Here is a 24,810-nt window from a genome sequence, read left to right on the forward strand (position 1 = left end):
GGAAACAGCGTAACACCATAACCTCACCTTCATCGCTGAACTTCATTGTTAACACGAGGCACTTCAGCAATAGATGCTCTCCAGACATCCTCCACACTCGCCCATCTTAACTGTAATGGGGTGAAACGATTTCCGTTGCCCCATGGAGTTATCGTCAGGCTTCCATTTTATGATAGCATCACGGACGGTCGACTTTTTATGGTATAGGTGAACCTTTTATGTTGGTCAATCTTTTATGTCAAAAAGCTGCAACGGGGATTTTCTGAGCCGAGTAGGGGAAACGGTTTGTTTAAAGTCCTACTACTCGTATATTCGATGGCTTTTCCATCGAATCTAGATTTCTATAATAACCACTCTTATACCACGTGAATATTAAGATAGTTAATAAGGTACAAGACTGGTTATTACACTGTTTTACTCCATAAGAACTAATGAAGACGCACGGTGTCTTCCTCGAAATAACGTAACTAAACTGCAGAACGTCAGCTTAATAAGAAACTATATTTTTTAAATTTTTATTTAATTATGAATATCGGTAAAATAAGAAAAAAATACTTTTATTATTTAAACTTCTAGAAATGTTATCGAAGCACCTGCAACTGTCACATGTTGAAATGAAAAACGTTGGGATTCGTGCTTATATCAGAACAGTCTTGAAACTGACTGATAACGTGCGAAGCTATAGTTTCATATTTTTCCTGTAGGATGCCTAATCTTGACTACAGATCATTTCAAAAATTTTTTCGACGGCCGGACCTAGTCGGTGGACAGTATTTTGAGCACTTCTGGTCTAGGGGGTCAGCAACTGCACGCATCGACAAGCTCGCAATGTGAAATCTGACAATAATACCCCTCTCGAAATCAATTGTGTCAACTCTACGAGCCCCCACGAAAACAACTGATTGTATGGCTCGAGAGCTTTCCTTATATATCGATCTGAATCATTTGTTATCCTGGGATGTCAAGTGGTTCGTGCAAATTGGAATATCTAGATAGTTTTCAGAAAGTGCAAAACCTCCATCAAGCAATTTCGGCTTTAGTGCATAAGACTTGCTTCTTATAAAAGACAATACAATTGCGTGCAATCACTACTTCTGTTCAAGCAGGCTTGTTAGAGGTGCCGCTCTCTTACGTTAATATGATTAACAGGTTAATTCTAAACAACAAAGTAAATATGACTTCGTTGAGTAGCAAAACAAAATGGCAACAGCTTACGGTTAATCGTTATTCTGATTATAGTGGAATATATCTTTAATATCTTTAGAAGCATTCCAAAATAGTTTTGCCTTTATTTATTTCATTTTAAATGTTTTTACTGCACATTCTAGGACCTATGTGGCTAAATATCATTCCCTTCTGGAAAGGCCAAGTTGGAATTCCAACGATGACGAGAATAACTTTAGGTCTTTCCAAGGCAGGACTTGACATCTCAGCAGGCCTTAAGCCGAGGGGGGTAGGGACGTTTCTTGCCTTGAATTTTTACATCCCGTAACAAGCTATGGGCCTTAAAAGAATACACAAAATTTGATTTGCTCATATGATATGAATCAGTGGGCTGAGCGAAGGAGCGAGGACTTTGAGTTTATCCGATCTCAAATGGCCAAGGAAAAAACTAATAGTTTTTTCCTTAGCCATTTGCGATCCGCGCAGAATTAATACAGTATAACCACCGAATAAAGCATAAAAAACAATCAAAAGAAAGGCACAGTACAAGCTTCGTGAATTTAATACTGCCACATCTCACAAATTTTTTTTTTCTTTCTATTTACAGAAGCCCGGTACTCCTCCTTCTCCGCTTCATATCTACTCAACAGTGACCCGTACCAATCTGTCGCCACGACTCCAACGGATCTCACAACAGCCCTGTCGTCACCGACGTGTGGTGACCACGATCATCCCCATGGCGTTTCGCCAGGTCCGTGTCGAAGACGCGTGATCTCTATCATGGGTGTATCAGAGAGGGCGGAGAGTCAGTGCGTTAGCGAAGGGGCGAGGACTCTGGGTTTATCCGATCAGCATTCATCGGTTATACGGATAGTAGGAGAGCCATCCCCTCGTGTAGCAGCCCCAAGCAGCCCGGACCTTAAAGAAGAAACTTCCACAGCCATTGATAGGTCAGTAACGCCCACGTCGGAAGACGAATGCGACGAAATCCGAGACAGTAGGGAATCCACAGATATGCCCACTGGAGAGAATCGCGAATCAGAAAGTTTGGAGCCTGAAATCTCAACCAAAAGTGACAGAGGGAACTCGGAAGCTGCAGAAGGCGAGGAGTTTCCGAAGCGCAAACAAAGACGTTACCGTACCACATTCACCAGTTACCAACTGGAAGAACTGGAAAAGGCGTTTGCAAGAACGCATTACCCTGATGTCTTCACAAGGTAAGATACCTGATAATTACCGTTTATATTAAGATGTTTACAAGTTTATATAAAGAAAATTTTGTATGGAAATTATGAACGATGAACGTTTATGAAGAAAAGCTCACTATTTATCCTGATAGTACAAAGCAATACGATGGAACTATCTCAATTCTTGTACTTTATATCTCCATTTCTTTCCTCGAGATTCATCATCCATAAATGTCCAAGATACTGTATCGTACAGCGGCTTCGATATATGTTCTTGGTCCCTTAATTTCTACGTATTTAAAGGAAATACAAGCCTAATGTCATCGAAGAGGATCGGCTTAGGATGCAAGAAGAAATTTGTTAATATCCTTTATTGTTCGCTTGTTTTAATTTTAATGAGTCGGTGCGGTATTATTAGATACACGATATTAGCTATTATAATTAGATAAAAAAAGTTTGTGAGGTTAAAGTTGAGAGAGAGAGAAAGGCTAATTATAACTTGATGAAAATTTTAGGTATACCATACACTTGCAGGACAATTGTACTCCAAACATACTGTTACTTAAACTTTCTACAGGCATAAGCCTTTAAAGTGGTATCCAGTTATTTACACTCCGTTATGGAAGTCTCTCAGTGAAGTCTCTCAGTGCTCATCATTAAGTTCGGGCATGTCGTATTCTGTAACTCAGATCCGTTTTTAGGCTTTGCGCTAAAAATTAAACGGTAGTGCCGTATCTTCAAAGACACATCACATATTGCATCACAGAAAAGCTAAAGGAAAGAAATGAAGGACTGGAATTTTGATCTGTTATGTTCAGCCAAAATTCCGACTTGGACAGGGCAAAGTCAGAAGTTTTTCAACAGCACTCAACGAAGTGTAATCAAGATCTATTTCGCTCTATTGTGCTGTTTGTTTGGTTGGTTTTTAGGAGCATTAGCAACTAAGGCCATATTGCTCCGGGATATGCGGTGGTCATTCCTTGACTTTTACGCATCCTCCGTATTTGGTGGTGACGGGCTCGAACCCCGGTCTAATCAAGAAACGTGTGCTGCGCACTGCTGCCCCTTCCCACCTGGCTACGGAGGCGCCGTGCTCTATTGTGCGCTTACACTGGTAGTTATGGAAACTAACCGTAAAGAAGTACATATATCCGTTTCCAAAGATGTATGAATACTTTTCAGGATATAAATAAGCAACGATTAGTTCTTTAACAGGTCAGCACAGTAACCCGGAGCCATACGATTTGTTTGTGGGTAAGGTCATGTTACAGACGTTTCGCTAGTGATGTGTAAAACATCACGTGAAATGTGTGTACCTTACGAAGAGGGGAAATCAATGATTTACTACATGTTCGGAGTCGTCTTATCATCTGCGTAAATTTAAGCAGATTATTGGGCTGTTTGAAGCTTGGAAGTCAATATATTTTAGCCGTCTTCTGTAACACGTCATACCTTGCTTTGTTTTCTCAATTGAATACAGTTAATGGAATAATTAAACTGCCTTGAACAGAACCAATCTACCATTTCGAAATCCAATTCTTTTCGTTAATTCTCATATATCCTCATATATCATCAAGCCATGGACGCCAATAATTAATCATCTCTAGAATTACAAAAATTTCGCACTCTTAAAGAAAATAGATCACCTGACGTCGAACTAATCGTTTCCTTTCTTCCAGAGAAAGAGAGAAATACTTTCAGGTGTAAGCGCAATAAATAACAACGAAAGCTAAATCCTTGAAATAAACATCGGTTCTGTTTGGACAAGAAATACAGAACGCTTGTACTTGTCATTATTGTTTTCTGGGCGCTGGCATTTGGATTACTTTTTCAAACGACATTCAGATTATTGGTGAAAGTGTTGATGGAACGGAGGAGCGTTCTGTTTTTGTCGGTTACATGAGGACCTGCTCGCGTTCTGTGCTAACAGTTAGCTGAACTAACCAATGAGTATATACAACTCGATTACGTCAACTTTATTTATTTATTTAACCAATTGGTTTCCCCCGTAAAAACAGCAGGGGTGCTAGTAGGGCATGCATTCTATTATGGATGGTAAAATTACAATAAAACAGTTGCTAGAGAACATGTACATTTTGCAATGATGTGCTTGAGGTATAAAAACATATCTATATAGGAAGTTTGAATTTACAAATTTGCAATCTCAGTTAACGGTCTTTTAAACTGTGCTTGCAAGACTTATCATTTTTATTTACATTTATTTGAATACCAGATCAATATTATAACGTTCGCATGGCCTCTTGATCTATCGGGTCAATTGTTAAAACTTCTTTAAAGCTGGGAGTTTTAAATCATGTGACTGCGTCCGAAATATATTTGTATATGTTTTACTGAATTGGCTTCCAGGATTTGTTATTAATTCAATAAGCAAAGTAAGTGGTAAAGGACAGTTGTCTTGTGTAACATTTGATTTTTTATTAATCTTAGAAACCATTATATGTTTAATCGCTATTCGTTTTTCTTAATCCATATTTTCAGAGCACATTTGCGCAATATAGTCGTTGCTGCTCAGTTGATAATTGCGACCTCTGTCGGTTCTACTAGAACTTTGCCATTCTTAAGGAGAGACGTTTTTATTTTGAATTAAAATAAATAAATAAAATAAGTGACATTCGTTATGTTTTGAACTAACCGCTACTACGTATGCGGTAATCACTGCCCAACAGGGACGTACGCAAAGGCAATGTCGCTCGTATTTTGAGAGTAAATGAGTTCCTTTTGACTTGCAAATGTAATTCTGTTCCTATGCACGATTTAGGCTAAACATATAAACTCCTTCTGGGAGGGGCAGTTTCAATAACGAGCAGTTTATCTCAGTTATCACTAAGTAAAAAAAAAAAAAAATCGTTTGCCTCTTTACCAAGCGAACGTACACCAGCAGTTTGGATATCTGCCAAGCCAAACGAGAGTTTGGCATAAAGTGGAGCATTTGGGTTCACAGGAAATTTTTATATATGAGATTAATTCCGAAGTAGTGTTTTTGTACAGTGAATACCAGCAACTCGTTCCTCTTCAGCTTCGCTAAAAATAAATAAAAGTTTGTTCTTTATCAAACGGCTCACTACATGACGCGGTATTTTAGTACCATCAAATGTAAGAAGAGTCACTCGGAGCTCAAGCAAAAAATCGATCCTTGCACAATTCTTGACCACATCAAATTTTCTTCTGCCTTCTTGGCACCTCTACCGTGCTGATAAAGAAAGCGGTTTCACAGCCAATTCAAAATATACACTACTAAGAGAGCAAGCGAGTCACAAATTTCAGTTTTTGCTATTTACTGAAAAAATTAAAAGTGCCCGTAATAAGAAAATCTGATTTGCTTACCTGCTTTCAACTGCAATCGGACATCGCTCAGACTCGATCGGATTCACAGTCGATCACACGGTAGACTGCACACTCTGCAAAATAACGTTTACTTTGTTTTAACCTGTAGAATTATATTTTAATTAAAATTTTATTGTAAATATTTTAAGTAAATCTCATTGTTTCATGGCAAGTAGCAATACACTAAAGTGTAGCGACATACAGTTTGACAAACACTGGCATAGATAGTCATTGCGATCATCGCACTTACTCCAGTAATCTGGTCTATAACAGTGGTCTCTAAACGTCAGTCCAAGTACCGGTTCCAGTCTGAAAAAGCATTTTCACTGGTTCACAACCCATGTCCTCTCTGCATATACAAAAACGTGCAACGTAGGCATCAGGAATTTTTGTCGGTTCCCCCTCCCTCAATGTATTCGACAATTCAGCTGCAGAAGAAGGGCATATTGCTCTTTCCCAACCTCCGATCCGGGATTCCAGTTCATCCTAAAGATGTCCGATCAGATTCAGGGCCGACCGAGCTGTTAGACCTCTTTTTTTTCGCAAACCAGGCTTTCACGCTAAGATGGTGCTTTATCTTTATCGTGTGAAGCCATGGTGGGATCAGTAACAGTTGATTACGTAGGTCCAGGTAGATGTTACACGTGGAGCTACGTAATCAACTTGTTACTGGTCTAAATTTAACCACACTCAGATTCTACAATTGAGACATACCAAACTCCACCTCAGATTCTACAATTGAGACATACCAAACTCCACCTCAGATTCTACAATTGAGACATACCAAACGTTCCTTAAACCGCTCTACCTCTCCTCGCATCTGCTTTTGCCTCATCATTGGCCACAATCAGAACTGAATGAATACCCAACTGGACATCCTCCTCGCAGTAAAGACCGCACTGATCTGAAAGCACCATCATACTCACTCTTCCAGCTAACCATATACCCTGGTGGGATTTGAAGCCCTTCTGACGGTCTACGTCTGCTCTGCTGCACCACCCTGATCATTTCATCAGAAAAGTATCCTGTAACAGTTTTTTTTTTTTTTTTTTTTCTTTTTCTTTTTAGGATTTTATGGCGCATTAGCGTCTAAGGCTATAATGCGCTCCTGTAACGGTGAATCAACTCTTCCATAGTCAAATTCAACCGAAACCCAACTTTTCATATGACTCCTACTCACGCTTTTGCACTTTCTCTTTAATTTTCCATCCCGCGCCCTTCTCTATGGACATCCCCTTGCACTAAGCATTTTTCTCTCCTCTGTTTCCGCGTTGGAGGTGTCTTCTGCTCTGCTACCTCCATATGTCTTTATCTTTCCTGTAAAATGCTCGTTTCTGCTGGCTCCCTTCGCTTTCGCTATTGCAAGAGTGCAGGCAGCTTGACAGGTGGACGGATGCTGGGTGGTCCTTTCCTGGTGATAGCGCCTCCCGGTAACTAAGAGAGCAGTCGAACAACCCACACCGACTAGCTTTGCAAAGTTCTGCATCATCACAGAGTATTTAAAGCGGATCTGTGGGAAACCAGGAACCGCTTAACAAATACACTATGTCCACTGGAAATAGGTCCTATGGAAGGACGAGTCGCGTTGCAGTGTTGATCGCACAGTCGAATGCGGGTGGACATGGAGAAAGTCCAGAGAATATTATGTACCACAATGTATTTGCCCGCAGTGAGGTTCTGAGGGAACGGGGCCATGGTATTCCAAAATATGCAAAAGATAGACTAGGCACCATTACACACAACATTCGTGTGATGAGGCTCGAAATGCAGCAACTTCGTCATAGTTTATGCAGTTTGGCTCCCTATGGATTGTGGTCATACTTACAGACGCTCTTGTAGACATCTGAAGCTTAACATAACGTTTTCCTATCCATCCATCAGATGGTGTTTTTTTTTTGGTTTTTTTTTTTGCCCCCTTGGCAGTTTCCATACAATACGCTGCCGTCGGTTCACCCGACTTTTTTACTACATCAGCTATGGTTGAATTTATTAGGTTCAAACTTGTGGTATCGCGGGATGATAAACTTTGGATACGGCATCTGGCACAGCACCTTTTGAAGCTGTTAATTAGATAAGTTAGACTCAAACTGACTTAGTTAACAACTTCAGGAGATTGTTAATTAGGTGAGTTTGAGTCGAAATTTTTACATGAACGAGAATCCCATTTCAAGCATTATACAGCTATGAGCATTTGAAGTTGCGCACATTGGTTCTCATTTACCCACTTTTGCGCACAAAAGTGGGCAAATGAGAAGAATCACAGGACTCATAAATATTCATATTTTGCTTAATTGGATTCGGTAAGTAATGAGTAGGTGAAAGCAATTTTCCTTTCACATTAGAACTAAGTAATTTTTAGATAAACACCAAGATGTCGCATTTTATTTATGTTAAGTTTCGTATGCAAAAATGTCCTTCGCCGTTCTTTACGTACTTCTTCGCGCAATTTTCTGAACAGACTTCGTTTCTGTTAGCGATAGTTTGATGGTTTTCTCAGTCTGAGATCGGTAACTACATCCCCGAGTTTAGAATCCCTTCTGTCTCCTACGTGATGGCGAAACCACTATACTGACACGAAGGACGCGTTTGTGGCCTTTCGAATATTCTCAGTATTTCCTCGTATGCAGAAGAATCATTTAATTTGAAGCAAAAGCGCTTCCGTGTCTGAGAATTTTAGCTGCCATAGTAACCGCGAATTTTAGCATCAAATCACATGTATTCTCACAGGAAAAAATCAAGTAAAGTGATATCCAGTGATCAGCCTTGTGAACCGCCACGAGACCAATCCGATCAATTAGGGTAGTGGTTCTCAGTCTTTTTGGTCGAGGTAACCCCTCGAAGTTCAGCGAGGTCCTCAGGTAACCCTTGGAAGTTCAAAGGGTGTTCTTCGTTTTTTTTTTGCATTTGTGTACTGTATTATAGTGGAACCAAAAAATAATCACTACTCCTAAAATTTTAAACTAAAAAAAATTATTATCAAGACTCAAAATAAAAAAATAGACTTACTAAGTGCATCTAATGAGAGACCTGCTACGAGAGATTTTCAGCGATTTCGCTGAAATTGGGTGAAAGTTGATAATTGGCAGCAAATATCTGCTGAAGCTCAAGCCTGTTTCTCTTTTTGATTTTGTGTCACGATGTTTGGTAAACCCACGTTCACATAAATAAGTCGTCACAAATGGTAATAGTTTTCGAACTGCGTGTCTGCTATATAAGAGAAAGAGACCAACAAACTAGCCCAGAACGAAGACAATGGAACACTAAAAAACTTTTCTTGGAGTGATGTCACAAGAAATATCAATCAGTTCTTTTTTTAGATAGGACAGAGGAGTTTCGCTTTTTCAAAAAAGCAGTCCGCCTGTAATTTTCAATGTCTCTATTGACAGGAAAATATTCTTCAAAGGAGATCGACAGCTGTGTGAGGTAGTGAAAGTATCGAAGGCATCATGCTGTCCTCCTTCAGCTCTCTTTCTCCAAAGAATAATTTTATCACTGAATGCAGAGATTTTATCATTAGCCATGAAAACTGTCGTGTTTTTACCTTGAAGTGATAGATTCAGTGCGTTCAGTTTGTCAGATATATCGGCAAGGTGTGCAACACATTGTGAATTATAATCACCAGACAAAGTCGATGAATCTCTGCAGTTTATATCGAGTTGGGAGTAGTATCTACTTGTGGCTTCAGCTTTACGATCAGTAAGAAACATCACAATTTCAGAGCATAATTCAGAGAATCTAATCAGCGCTTTACCTCGACCCAGCCAACGTGCTTCAGTGTAAAAATGTACGCAGTCGTAGTCTATCCATTTCGTCGCAAATCTGCCGGAAAAGACCTTGCATTTAAGCCACTAGAATTCACATTATTGACAATTCAATTTGTTTCTTAAAAATATCTTTCAGTTTTGCAGGAATCGTTTTCACAGCTAAATTTTCCCTACGGATACACAGTGACTACTTAAACAGGAAGGGTTTGCTACTGCCTTGATTCTAGTAACAACACCTCAAATGGGACCCTACATAGCCTTGGCACCATCAGTATAGACGTCAATACACTTCTTGTGGAGTTCACATAAGCACAAAAAAGCTGTCAATTTATTTCACAAATATCAAACTCCTGTTGTAGTGATTTTCAAATCGTCACAGATAACGTCTTTGCATAGCTCACCATTATACAGATATCAAACAAATACTAACAGCACAGCTAGGCTACTGACATCAGTACTTTCATACAGTGGTGCCGTCATGTAAAGGTAAGGAGACAACTTAAGTCTACGAATGATTAATTTAAGAAGGTCGGCTGAGCAAAGTAAAATTCTTCTTTTTACAGTGTCATTAGAGAAGCACCTGTTTTACTTTTTACTGATTCATAGAGTCGAATATTATCTCGCACAGATCAATTGCGGCGCCTTCGTAGCCAGGAGCAGCAGTGCGTAGCACACGCTTCTTGATTAGACCGGGGTTCGAGCCCGTGCCCACCAAATACGGACGATGCGGAATGATCAGGGAATGACCACCGCATATCCTCGGAGCAATATGGCCTTAGTTGCTAATGCTCCTAAAAACCAAATAACAAACAAACAAACAAACAGGTCAATTGCGTATGGCATTATCAAATTTTCTCCGATAGTGTGGGCCTCTCCTTGACAAGCAATGAGATACCGCACTTTCAGCTAGGCTTCTAATAATTCTTTTTTATGACTCACAAATATTAGGTTTCACCAACGTTTCTCTTCGAAATAAGCAATGGACTTACCGTTCAAGTCTCAATGATTTCTTTCAAAATGTCTCATCAGCAGAGAAGGTTCCATAATTATTGCTGAGTTTGTTTCTGTTCACATACTAAACACAGAGGGAGTTGATTCTGCTCATCACCCGATAATAGAAGCCGTATTTCAAATATTCATTTTGAATAATTTCGTCGGTTTCTGTTTTTTTATCTGGAGCTGATTTGCTCGTAGAAGGACTTGGTGAATGGTCATGATTACACTGGCCATTTGGTCTCTCATACTGAGGTGTTCTTGACTCGTCTTCGCATCTTTTCTCAGGATTTTCTGTTCCCTCCATAAAAAATTTTTCTTACTCTTACTAAAATTTTATCCATGATCGGGCGGTGTGGAATAAAAATTAAAAATAGTTAAACACAGAAAAACCACCGTTTCTCCAGCACAAATTCACAACACGTTTCTGGGACTTCTACCTCCTGTACATCCGTATTTCTAGGAGGCGAAAATTGCTGTATATTCGCTTCGATATATATTCAGTAGCCTAGTAATTTTTGTAAACAACAGGACCCAGTATGACAGGCCGGACGATTTTGTTCTGATTTATTATTATTATTATTATTCAGTTTATTAAGCTTGGTTTCACCCCCTGTTTAGCTGGTTGGCTAGAAGGGTGTACACAGAATTATAATTGAAAATACATACATTAAAAGGACAATAGATTATATTTGACAATGCGTTTGCGTGGAATTGGATTAGCATATGTATACATATTTACAAGAGGAAGAAAACTTACATTCGAACTTACATTTACATATATACAAAGAATTAATTAAGTTTACATAAATGCAATCTATTAAATGACAGCCAAAGACTTCACCTTCAGAGAATTTTATGCGTCTGTCGATAAGCAAGACTTCACCTTCAGACTTCACACCTTCAGACCAAAGACTTCACCTTCAGAGAATTTTATGCGTCTGTCGATGGCATGTGATGGACTGGTAGATGGAGTGACTTGATCATGTTGTCGAGATTCACTGGAGGTCGGTGCTTCGATGCAAGTCTTCCAGGATATTGTTCCTGCATTTCTTGTCATCCAATAGTTCATTAGGGTTAATTTGAAGATTGTTGAAATGTTCCATAATGTTTGCAGGGAAGATATCTCTAAGGAGGACAAGTAAGAGTCGACTTATACCGTTGTTTATGTTGCTCTCTTGGGAGGGCACTTGAGGCTAAGATGATTTCTTGCACGTTGGGAGAATCAATCCTATTAGTTAGCAGTTTGGCAAGAGTTATGAGGTTCTTTTCCAGAATTTTGATCTTCCATGGGTTCATGTTCGCATGTAGAATAGATCTAGAGATGGTGAACGGGTTCCCATGGATCCTGTTCAACCACCTCAGAACCCAATATTCAATTGCCAGGTATTTCTTTACAATACTTAATGGGGCTGGAGACCATAACTCAGACGCGTATAAAGCGATGGGAGTGAGAAACCTTTCAATGTATTTGCATATTAGGGACGTATTTCGGCAACCTACAAGTTCCTGCCCGATCGCCCAGAAGGCTGCATATGTTTTCCTTTTTGTATATATGAAATGGTCCTGGATAGCAAGATTTTCGTCCCGGGTGAGACAAAGGTCTGTGTGAGTTGAAACCTTTGTGACCTTATTACCATTTATTAGAGTTTGGATATCATTTTTGTTCCGCTTCTTGGTTATAGATATGTGGGATGACTTTTCTGATTTAGTTGGAGCCTTGCCATATCTAAATAGTCAACAAGTTGATCAATTTGTATAGCAGTGTTTTCATTTATTTCTTGAACGCTTTTAATGTCATCAGAGATAACAAACAACTCAAGTCATCAGCGTAAGAGCTCAAGTTTGTAAACCTCGCTAGAAATGGTTGTAAGATTAGTGCAAAGAGCGTGGTAGATAACACTCCACATTGTAGTCCTCTTCTTACCATTGCATAGTCTGGTAGCGAGTATGGGGTATTATCAGAATCCTTTCGTTAAGGAGGTTGCGAAGGATGGAGATTAGTGAGGCGGTTGCCTTGTAGTAGTTCTTTAATAAATGAAGCAGTGTTTGAATTGACACATTGTCGAAAGCTGATTTTATGTCAAAGAAGATGATGTCTATTTGAGATCTTTTACTGATGGCATATTGAATCCGAAACAGCGTGTCAAGAAGGTTTGTTATTGTAGATCGGTGGTGTACCGAGGTGTGTAGATGTGATTGTCTGTCACGGAGGCAGTGGTCAATTATTGTAGGGACTAAAAGCTTTTCAAAAGATTTTCAGGAGAGAACATCCGATGGATATAGGACGGAAATCAGTTGGTAACTTTGGATGTTTGTTTTTTGGAACCGGGTTGACCTAGTAGGTCCTCCAAAGAGACGGGCCAGTCCCAGTTTCCACTATACGTTGGAAAATATGTAAAAGGGGTTCAACAATATAAATTGAGGCTATTTTAATCACAAATAGGGGGAAGCCATCTGGCCCAACAGTAGCTTAATTTGGTAAGGTGTTAATAACCTTAATTAACTGTTCCTTAGTAATGGTGATTTCTTTCATGGCCGGTGGGAGACAACGGTCCACAACAGGTAGAAGGTCGGTAGTTGCCGATTGTGGTTCTCTGAAGGCCTGTTCAGCCCACTCTGAAAAGAGGTGTTTGTCCATATCAAACTTACGGTCTCGTCTTGCAAGAATCTTTCTAAACTGTTTTATGCGCGAAAGGATAAGATTGTTGTGGGCTGACTTCTTTAATCTGAGGAAGTGAGCACGGTCCCTTTTGTATGTTTCCTGGTTGGCTAAAGTTTTTATTTCATTCACCTTCTATATGATTTTTGCTTTCTTGTGAAAGCCACCTTGATATCTTTATTGAACCAGTTTCTGGCATGGACAGATATTGTGAGTTCTTTTGATGCTCCAGCTGTAGCAACAAGTTTCAGCTGTTGTGAGAGTTCAATAGTTGCTTCTTCTATATTTAAACTTTTTTTATGCTGAGCCAGTCATAAGCAGTCAGGTGAGACATAACAACCTGCGGCTTGAGATATCTTAGGGAGTAGGTTAGTTTATGTTGTGATGCGTCTGCTTGGGAGCTCATGGAGGTGTTTACCCCCTTTGTGACAACGATGGTACATGTGAGGGATAGGTGGTCTGACGTAAAGGAAAACTGAGAAGGTTGCGTTTTTACAACTGGTAAGCTGGGGAAGATGAGGTCGAGAGCTGTCCATCTCTTGTAGGTGGCGTATCAAGTCTTATAAGGTCTGCAGAGTTTAATGTTAATGTTAAGTCAAGTAGTGCCAAGGCATGCCTCGGAAGTGGCATGTTGAAATCGCCACTAAGAATGGTAGGGAGTGCTGGGTTCAGATTAGTTATCAGCCAAGATTGAAGCTCAAGCCTAGATGCATCTGTGTGGTCAGGTGGGAGGTAAACTAGGCCAATCTGGATGGTACAATCCTGGTTTTTCAAGATGGTACATAAGGCCTCAAAATTCTCAGTTTTACTCGACGTAGATTTTGTCCATTTTCAGTGGTTTACAAAGAATATAACCACTCCTCCACCCCTTTTTTTTCGCTCTGAAATTGCAAAAGCCATTATAACAAACAGTGTGGAGGAGTGGATCAAGGTTTTTATCATCTGACAGCAAAGATTCAGTTAGACAGATAAACTCGAATTCTCTTAGGAAGAACATGGTCTGGAGCGTGTGTAATTTATTTGCCACGCTTCTTATGTTCTGAGGGAAGGTGAGGGGGCGACTATTCTTATGACTTATGTATGTTTTATGTATTCGTATGTACTTGGTGAATTAGTTAGTTGCTGTGCAGCTGGTGGGTATGGTGGATCCTGGTAGGTTTCTTTTGATACCTGTCTTTGTACTTAGTACGGTTTGACCAGTGTTCCATAAGGCCACGACTTCCGATCAAGTACTGTGTATGACGATTCATGCGAACACGTGATAATAAAGGATGCATAAGTAAGATGCTTGGTTTTAATCGCTCTTACCTCAATTGCCAATTTATGCTCATTTGCAAAGAGGCTCTTGATACTACTTGCCTTAGTTGCTGGACTAAGCCTCGATACAAATATCTTGTCTTTTATCTGCACTGCTTTAATTTGGTAAGTCTCCTCTATCGCTGCCTCTGTAATCTTATGGGGACTGTATTGTCTGTTACATCTCCCTGGTGTCCTGTACCTTGAATGGCTGGATGGGCAGTAGTATTAAATGCCAATCCTATGTTATCCTTGGGTTTCGTTACCAGAATTTGTGCATATGTAGGCCTTTTGGTTTGAGAATGATTTCTTAGATTGGGCTGCGACAAATCATCATGTGATTCTACGTGATGATTTGTCGGTATCATATCGCTGCCTTCGAGTGGCTGATTATCTTGTTTGTGATGGTTATTCCTATTATTCATTCTTTTTCCTTTCATATCACTGTGCAATTTAGATGTGTGTATATGTTCGTTCTTGTCAGTTGAAGGAGGTTGTCGGAGACACGAAGAAGGGCCCGATGAGCGATGTCGATCGAGATTTCAGCAGAAAAGAACACCATTGGATTTCCTTTTACAATCAGGACAACTAACACAAGTAGTCTTCTCAAAGTTTTTATATATCTTAATGAGGTCCTGCGCGTTAAGAAGGTTGGAAATCTCCCTGGTATCCTCGGACTTATTCAGCTCATTCTTATTGAAGATGTCGAGAAGAATAAGCTTAATGTCCTTGTTACTTCGGCGCAGAAATGTGACATTATCTTGCAGTTCTGCAAGGTTCACTTTCATCATACTGAAGCCGAATTCCATTTTCTAAATAACGCCCGATGAGATCTCCTAGAGGTTCAGTAATTCTTTCTCAATGAGAAAGATTCTGGACATCACAATTTCGGAACTGTTGACAAACGCGTCCATGGCATCCCTGCGACAACGTTCTCTGTCAGACCCATGTGAGCATTTTTTAACTAATCTAGTCCGGTTACCAATTGCGTAACCGCGACTTGAATTGGGTTCACAAGGGTTCTCCACTCATCACAACCAATGGGATCTGTCTGTTCCGATTGTTTTATTGTGGAGGTGGGAATCGCCGCGTCTACTTTTTCGCTGTGATAATTCATTATTTTGCATGTATCACATTTCCAAGAAAGTTTAATAGTTTTCTCAAAACACGATAAATTCTAGAGCATCAGAAATAAAAACGTGGTAAAATAAGTAAAAATTTCGCAATTAACTAATAAATATTTTACTAAAAGCTACGCACATGAAAATCCGCCATTTTGGATGCAACGCCCGAAGGGTAGTGCCTCTTGGTACCACTCGAGATTACCCCAGGCCAGGGGTACGCCAACCCCCGGTTGAGAACCACGTAATTAGGGCAATGCCACTTTTAAATGCTCACAGATTCATAAAGCATGAAAGAATGGGACAATTGTTCAAGTTATCTTCTCAATAGATTTTCAACTTGAAATCATCTAATTAACAAGCTCCTGAAGTGTCTTCGTTGTGGAACACACTTTAGTACAGGGGATTCTGAAATTAGTGGTTATGCCAAGGAATCCCGCTTCTGATTTGGGGAACTAACTAGGCACGCTCATGGTTTATATATTTATATGTACAAACATATAAAGGTTTATATGTACAATCTCCCAGCAAACTTTGCTATTAATTAGCACAGAAATTAAAAATGAAGAAGAAGAAAGAAAGAAAAAAGAAAGGAAAGGAAACAGAGGGGAGAAATTAAATATTGTTAGAAATAAAATGTATTCGTAAACTATAGTAACCAAAAAGCAGTTAGTATGGTTAACCAGTTATTAATCTATCATAATTAGAAAGTTTGCGGTCTAATAAGAAGTATAACATCAAAATAACTTTATGTGAAGCCTTCATTTTCAATTAATTTATTTTAAATTTGAAAGCTAGATTTTACTCAAATATCTGTAAAAAAAAATGACTTAGCTGAAAATTAGCAGCTTCATTAGTAGCGGCCCTGACCAACGATTATTTAAAGCTCTCGAATGGTGAAGATCAGTCTCGTCCCAGAGATGGAGTTCACTCTATAATCTTAACAAAAAGGAAGAAATTCAGTGATTTCATTCCGATACTTCGCAAAACAGGAATAGAATGGGTGATTACGGGTTGTGCGCGTTATCAATTTGACGTGATTTATCGCTCTGAGGTGTGTTGCCAAAATTTCATTAAGGAAGACATTTGAATTCGCATTTCTTTTTTTATTTAACGGATAATCTATGTGGCTGAAGTCAACCCCTTGACCTTTGATTAATACAAATTTGAAGCACATTGAACGTTGATTAACCTCTTTCTTTGCTTCATCCTATCCTATGTTTCTGTCTGACCCGTTCCGCTCGGAGGTAACTGAGCGAACACGACAGGAGAAGCGTGGTGGCTAGTGGCACGCGGCCAGACCTGTAAATTAATAAGGTGCCATGGAAATAATAGGCTGGCCAGACTTCGGCTAATGATAGGGTCCCATGTGTTAGAGGCACGGCTTGTATCAACGATAGCAGTAGAGGTCACAGCACTGGCAGGTCACTATAGAAGACCACCCGATCAGCCGAAGACACCGAAGGTGGCCACACTTCTCTTCAGTTCTGTCGTCAGCAGGTAGTAGCCGAAGGTCAGAACTGCGGCACAAGTATTTCACAGTGCAGAGAACGGCGGATGAGATTTCTAAACAAAGCTGTGTTTGTGGGCTGAATCGGTGTTGTAATTATGATAGCAGTAAATTAGTTGCATTATACAAAGTAAAGTGGAAGTTAGAAAAGCAGAAATAGACTGCATATTAGCTGTTTGTAATGAACTGTTACTGGAAAAAAGAGAAGTAATGCTTTAATCAATTATAGCATTTTCAGAATTATTACACACAATATACTACCAAAAGTCTTGGGACACTCCCCCGACGGCAAGAAATGCGTGCGACTACAAAATATGCAAATTTTTGGCTAAATAAAGGTGATCAACAGTTAACCCCAAATTCATTTTGAATGCGTACGCCGGAATATGACCACACCGAAAGAGCTAAATAGGTTCCAGGGAGGAATGATAAGTGTCCCAGACAATTGGACGCAGTGTGGAGAAAATATGATCGCTACTGCCAAGAAATAAACGTTCTTAGGGGGACAAGGGATGTGCTGAAGAAATGAAGTCCGCAGGTAGCAATCAGCCCAGAAATCAGGTAGGCATAAATAATTAAAATAAAATAAAATACTGACTAATAGGACCTATTGCGCCTTAAGTTTGACTGATTATATCATCTGGCAATCAGAGTTTGAAGCCGCGAGCAGCCACAGGAAAACCTGTAAGTGTTTCTGCGACTGAGAGTTGCAGCTCACAAGTATTGATAACAAAAACAGATGCACGCCGTCGATTGGCTTGGTGCAAGACTCACGGCACTTCGACTGTGAATTAATAGAAACAGGACCTATGGAGCGATGAGTCCCGCTACACGCTCTTTCAATCTGATGGGTGTGTTCAGATATGGAGAATGCCGGGAGAACTTTACTGTCCGAGTACGTTGTCCCAACTAGCACCTCAAATCCATACCACAAGACTATAACACCACCTTCTCCCACAGATAAGAGGGGGTGGTGTTATCAACTGGTGGTATGGATTGGATCCACTGGTTTGCTTTGTGTAGAACCATGAATGCTGCTTCCTGCATTTATATTCTGGCCAATTCTGTATGCCGTACGTAGTGGCAATTTTAAGGGAGCAGTCCGCATGAACCGCTTCCATTTTTTTATGAATTGTGAACACGTGGTTTCAGAATAACATTGGAACAGTGTACTGGTCGATTTGGTTGAGGTCACTCAACCAAATCGAACATTTTTGGGATGAATTAGGGCAAGCCCTTTTCGTTAATAGAGATTGAAAGTTTCTTTATATAAAGAATGGTGCACAATACAGCTAGCTTTCTACTAGAAATTAGAGAACTCTTTCACGATGCACTGAAGCAGTCATCATAACCCTTTGATCGTAGTCACTGCTTCAGTGCAACATGGGCCAACAAGCTATTAATTTCTTTGAATTAATACATATTTTGTTCACCGCTAAAACTATATCCCACTTTAGGTAAATTTGAATCATTTGCATATCTGATGTCACTGCAAAAAAAAAAAAACCAAAAAAAAAAAACACGTTTTTAACAGGCTACCTTACTTACCTATCCTTATCTCTATGAAAAAGAAATCGGGCTATAACTCGGAAGGGAAGCGTTTCCGAACCTATGTCCATATTAACTTTTTTTCCATCCTTGTGCTCACTGGAGGGGTAGAACATTCCCAGTGTTTGATAAGACCTTTCAAAAACATTCCGATTTCAAAAATCAGAAGCTGAATTATGTGGTTAGGGGAGATTCATCTCTACTTCGTTTCCACATGTTTTAATGATTTACCCACGATGAGTCAATAGCACCTTGCAATGCACGTTTTAAAATAAAACCGTTACATGCTTCTGACCATATGGCATCAGTTGTTATTGTTATTATTTTGGTTTTTAGGAGCATTAGCAACTAAGGCCATATTGCTCCAGGATATGCGGTGGTCATTTCCTGACCTTTCCGCATCCTCCGTATTTGGTGGTGACGGGCTCGAACCCCGGTCTAATCAAGAAGCGTGTGCTACACACTGCTGCTCCTTCCCACCTGGCTACGGAGGCGCCTATGGGATCAGTAAACATTTACTGATGCCATATGGTCAGTTCACCAAATACGGAGGATGCGGAAAGGTCAGGGAATGACCACCGCATATCCCCGAGCAATATGGCCTTAGTTGCTAATGCTCCTAAAAACCAAATAACAAATAACAAACATATGGTCAGAATACGACAAATATAAAATCGATTTCTAATCAAGAAAGCAGCACTTTCTTACTGGAAAATGCAACGACTTTGCAAAGATATCAGAGCGAAAACTTAGCATTAGGAAGGATATGCCTGCTCTCCGATTTCCTTTCAATATTAAAGTTTCATATATATTGCGGGATTCAAAGAACTTTTATTTAATGCTTGGTGATTGTTGTTGTGAATGAAGCTTAAATAGAAGGATAGCTAAGGTTATCCTTCTGTTTATGTGTATCTTGGCGATTTACTTACAAATCCGATTATGAGCAGCACGTTACTTACATGCAGTCAAAGTTTGATTTGTCTAAGGAAGAAAAAAAAGTTCTGTAAAATTTGCTGTATTTCCTAGAAGCTGTTGTAGTGTTGGGGGGAGGGGGGGCCTGTAGATTTGATAGTCTCTGAAAAGTGCTTGATCTGATATTTGAGTAACGGGAAGAGTCAATTGAAATATGTGTGACAGTGAGCTGGGTTTTATACGAACTAAACTGTAAAGAATTTCCTCAAAAGTAAATGCATGTATGTGAGTAGCGCAATGCGTAAACGAGCTAATATGACTTCCTACAGTTTGTTTCGACGGGAGCTAGAATGGGAATAAAGCATTAAATAAAATGCTTTGTTTCCACAAACTTCCCTGTTAAGAATTTTCTTGAATCTTGTCTTGGTAGCTAGAATCGTGCAGAAAAATCTACATTTCCTTATTTCGGAGGGCAGAGCGAGTTGCGTTGTTTAGAATATTTCACATAACAAACACGGCCATCAGGTGTCTATAAAACTGTATGTATTCTATGAAAAGGTTTTTCTTTAGTGAAGAAAAAACCTGAATTTCCAGGAGAAACTCGGCACATTGAATTGCAATAATATTTACTGTTTTATCGACAAGATGAATGTGCCAACAGTGAAATTCAGAAGTTGGTGTTATGGTACGGGAACCGTGGTCAGCAGTCTTAACGTTTTGGACGATTCCATGCACCTACGGTGTGGCAGTCGTCTGGTGCAGACCCATGTTTGTTTCAAAGGATAATGCATCACGTCACACTGTCGGTGCTGTTATAGAATGGTTGATGGGCTTGAATGTAGAAAAGCTGGTATGGTCGGCGCAGAATCCCGAATTCAACCCTATGGAACACTTATGGGATGAACTAGAAGACGGGATGAACATGAACTAGATTTTATTGTGTCCACTGATTTGACTCGCATGCAGTAACCTTCTCTTGAAATTATTTTCAAGCATTTTGTATTGAAAAAATTTATTTTAGTCTTTCAGCTTACTGTAAAGAAAATTCTATTGCCAGAAAATGAATAACTTCAAGACGAGTATCTATCGAACAGGCTTTGAATAATTTTAATTAATCAACGTAAGAATTGGAATACTGTAACATATCTGTAGTGACTAGTACGGAGATTTTCTAATAACTGTTCTCGTGAAACTGAATGCAAGTTTTAATTTTCCTTTTCTGTCAAATGATATGACCAAATTAACATCTATCAAAGGTCGCTTACATTGAATTATTCCCCATATGGTGGTGTTTTGTTTTGTTTTTTTTTACCCCTAGAAAAAAAGCGACATGTTATGACTTGTGTCATTCTTACAGGCATTTTTTATGGAAATCATTGCAAACAGTAACTGGTTCTTGAAACCTCAACAGACCAGCTAAAATTTTGTGACCATTAACTTCAATAACAATAGACAAACTTTTTCAGAAAATACATTTGAAGAAAAGGTGCCGAAGAGCTGAAATAGAGATGGACAAAGAAGACTTAGAAAAATTTGGAGTTGACAAATAATTGATAGTAGTGACAACCGTATATTTTATATTAGGTTCAGAAGAAAGAGGAGGAATGGCACTTCGGAGGAACGATTATTATGAAAGTACTGTATCCGCAGAAACATCCAAAGTTATGGGAAAAGGAATGTAGCGAATCATTGATGGGAAGGGGATATTTCATTGAATACCTCATTACTCTCTTCCGAAGAGTATCCGGAACTTTTGTCAGTTTTAGAAGCAGGGCAGGATGAGTATTTATGAACTTTCAGAAAGAGCAAAGCAATCATTTATCGAAAATTACATTGAAGCAGTGAAATACTCGAACAGTGAAGCATTGATACATGTAGTGAGGGGGAGGGTTTAATGAAACTACGCTACGGACATATATACTGTATCATTGTGTGTCTAATCCCTGTCGCGGTCCATGTTACAGTAAAACAGTGAACAATTTGATGAAGAAATTCGAAGCCACAGATTTAACGTGCAATAGGCCGCGTAAAGGACCACCTTGCACTACTACGGAAACTGTTACTGAAGTACTTGCCGCGGTGGAGAAGCAGAAATCGAATGGGAACTGCTAGTGCACACATCACAAGATCGAACCTCTACGCTGGCTCAAAAAGTGCACGGCCAATTGTCAGCTGTTGCGCCGCTATAATGGCTGTAGTAAAGCTATAATACTCCTCTGGCCCCTCCCGTACATAAATTAAACTCTCCTAGAGCAAACACTGTGTACAGGTTTAAAAAATAAACAGAAACTTTTAATTGGGGTTCCTGCATGAGATATCCGACGTCATTTTGTTTATTTGTCAGACTCAATTCTAGTCGTCTTACATCTGGTAGAACAAACGCGAACTATGTAAATCTGATGTCGGGTATCTCGAGTGCATGGCTAATATTTCAAAAATTCAACTAATTCGCAATACTTTCAGAGACATAAGGCATCAAATTCAGAAAGTTATTCTATAATCAAACGGTATTTCAACTTTTCACTAATAAATAAATTGATAAATATTCTTTATTGCTGAGATAATACAGTATATACAACTTCAATATATCTTCACGGCCAGCTTGAACAGAGATTTCACAAAACAAAACAGGGGAATTGTGAAAATGGATTATTAAATTACGCCTACTGAGAAAAGTTTCAAAGCCGACAAAAGTCTTATAAGATATCTCCTCTCATTGTTTATCTTTTAAAAAAGAAATTGAAAAGAATGTTTTATTCTTTTCTAAAGAAATGCACGAAAACAAAAACGTTTATTAGATCCATTGGTCATTAACCTTTAACAACAATTAATAAAACTATAATGAAGCTAGCGGAGAAGTGAAGATATTGCTACTGTTTTAATAACTGTGCCAAGGCAAACTAAGGCCATGAGGTGTCACTGTACTGTACTGTATCTGTAAATTTAGTGCATTTTTGGAGAACATGCCTGTTTTCTGGATGAACCCGAGTTTTCCAGAGAGAGAGAGAGAGAGAGGGAGAGAGAGAGAGAGAGAAACCGAAGACATACCAGACCATCCATTCCTGACCAGGAATCCTAGAAGGAAGTACGTCCAGAAATGAAAAGGGCGAACAAAGGTCATAGTGTGGTTGATTATATTCAGAAACTAGAAAGAATATTACGGGGGAATGACACGTACCAAGTAATAACAATAGATTCTTTAAAGTCCCACAATGAATGACGTAATAAACGCAGCACGAAACAAAATAAATCAGCTAAGAATTTAGCAACAAAAATATAGCAAGAACAATAACCTCGCTTATCCTATTTTAATTCACTAAGTTACACAGGAAGAACAAAATTATGAGCTATTTTAAAAGGAGCAAGCAACGACTATATCTATCCTTGCCTAGCTTTAATGAAAAGATTAAATTTAATATTTAAAATTTTTAGAATTCAAAATATGGAGACTTTGTGTAATAAATTACTGAATTTTACATTAGCTATCGGTGGAGGGGGCGAAGAGAAAAAAATGAGAGGAAAAAAAAACATCCTGAAGAATCTAGATACATCTTAAAGACGTAGCCCGGACTCAAACCGCAATGCACAATTATATAAATAAAGATCGCGCACAAAAAACCATTTGGGAAATGATAACTCCAAAAAAGATCCGCATATAAGCATTTTTTCTCCAAGTTTCAAAGGAATTCATACTCGAATTGTTTTAGGATTTATGACAGTTATATCCATACCACTTTCGTCAATGGGAATTCAAATATGAGTCATACGTTAATGAGGAAAATAAGCAGCTATAATACTAGATCGTAGTTCATGGAAAAAGAGGTTCTGAGCTCAATTAGCTTTCTAAATTTGATTATGCTAAAATTTTGCAACAGAGGATGGACCTGGAAGTAACGAGCGAATTTAAGGTGTCCCTGTTAAACCACCTAAGGATCCAATATACTACTCCAAACGTTTTTCAGATGAGTGGGAGGGGCAGAGGCCATTATGACAGAAGCATACGTTATAACATGCACAAGGCATCTTTAGACACTGAATGAAGTGTTAGTGTTATAAATTGCTTGATACGCTACTGATTATTTTATAAAATATATTCTGCGATTGGCAAGCTTACCGGTCCCATTGGCGATCGCTGAGATCTTCCGAAAAGCAAACTTCCACAATCGGCAAAAGATTTTTACTATTCTCTCTTCACCTTTGAAGGGGGTATTCAATGAATTGGATCCAATTTGAATCAGGTTACATAATAAGTCCCACAGGACTTATGATGTGAAATGGATTCAAGTAAGACCACTTGGTTGATCGCTAGAATTTTTTGACATTATTTTCTTCGCACCACCTAGCAGTTACCACAAGGGGTATGACAAGTTTCTTTATCATGCTGGGAGACGCATGCGTTTGTACTATAAGTATGCATCACATCAAAGCCGACAAAGCCAGTGAATGCAACAATTCATGCTAAATATGAGTGTTTTTGCCATGCTGGGTGTAAATTACAGTACAGTACTTCCATCAAATTTCCTCTAAAATACAGTAGAATTCTTTGGGTCAACACAATCAGAAGTTTTTTTTTTTTTTTTTCCCCTTTTTAAAAAAGAAAAACCTGCAGAATAAATTTTGAGTTTTTTTTTTTTTCTTTTATGACTGAACAATTACGATCAACTATTCTCAGGTCTTTATTACGGCTGTATTCGTTAATGAAAATAAGAAATTCGCAGATTTTTTTAAAAAAAAACATTCAGATTTTAACATAGTTTTACTCTTTCTTTTTTTGCGAAAAAGTATATTTTTTTTCCCCCAGAAAGAAGGAGAAACTATTTACATGAGACTGATAAGGGGCCAAATCAAAAAAGGCGAATTCTCCGTAGTAAACCCATACAGTTAGCAGCTACGTAAAGATATACTTCGGGCTCTTAAAAGAGTAATGGATTGATCTGGGTGAGGCTGAAATATATTTAACATTTCTTTTAAATTAGATTATTTTGGTAAGTTATTACAAGTTCATATTACTCTCCGGTTACACAACATTAGTGACTGCTTCGCCGGATGAAGAGCGACTTCGTAGTTTGTTCTTAGCTTCCTGTCCTGAGAATTTCAGATATCAGTCAAGCAAAGGCTACGATACGGATCCGCTCGGATCATTTTAATGCGGGTTTTGTTTTAGGTTAGTTTTTTGGGGTCCATGTGAAATTTATCGGTGTATTTTATAATGATTCTTGGAAATATGCTGTTGGGACTGGTAAGATGGCTGAATGGCATCTTTAATGTCTTGGGGCTGGTAAGATAGCTAAATATCATCTTTAAGGGG

The 24,810-nt window shown here is 39.0% G+C and overlaps 1 protein-coding gene across 1 annotated transcript in view; it reads left to right on the top strand.

Moving 5' to 3' along the window:
• LOC150091135 (homeobox protein aristaless-like) overlaps nt 1-24,810 on the top strand; it is a 239,068-nt gene that overhangs the window by 53,949 nt on the left and 160,309 nt on the right. Inside the window, exon 2 of the mRNA XM_090382184.1 lies at nt 1,772-2,381. Within this exon, the coding sequence (XP_090238310.1) occupies nt 1,945-2,381 (437 nt within the window). The 5' untranslated portion in view covers nt 1,772-1,944. The remainder of the gene's footprint in view (nt 1-1,771; nt 2,382-24,810) is intronic.

This window comes from Mastigoproctus giganteus, chromosome 1 (genome assembly GCF_048544385.1).
Source record: "Mastigoproctus giganteus isolate SK-2022 chromosome 1, ASM4854438v1, whole genome shotgun sequence".
NCBI classification, from domain to species: domain Eukaryota; kingdom Metazoa; phylum Arthropoda; class Arachnida; order Uropygi; family Thelyphonidae; genus Mastigoproctus; species Mastigoproctus giganteus.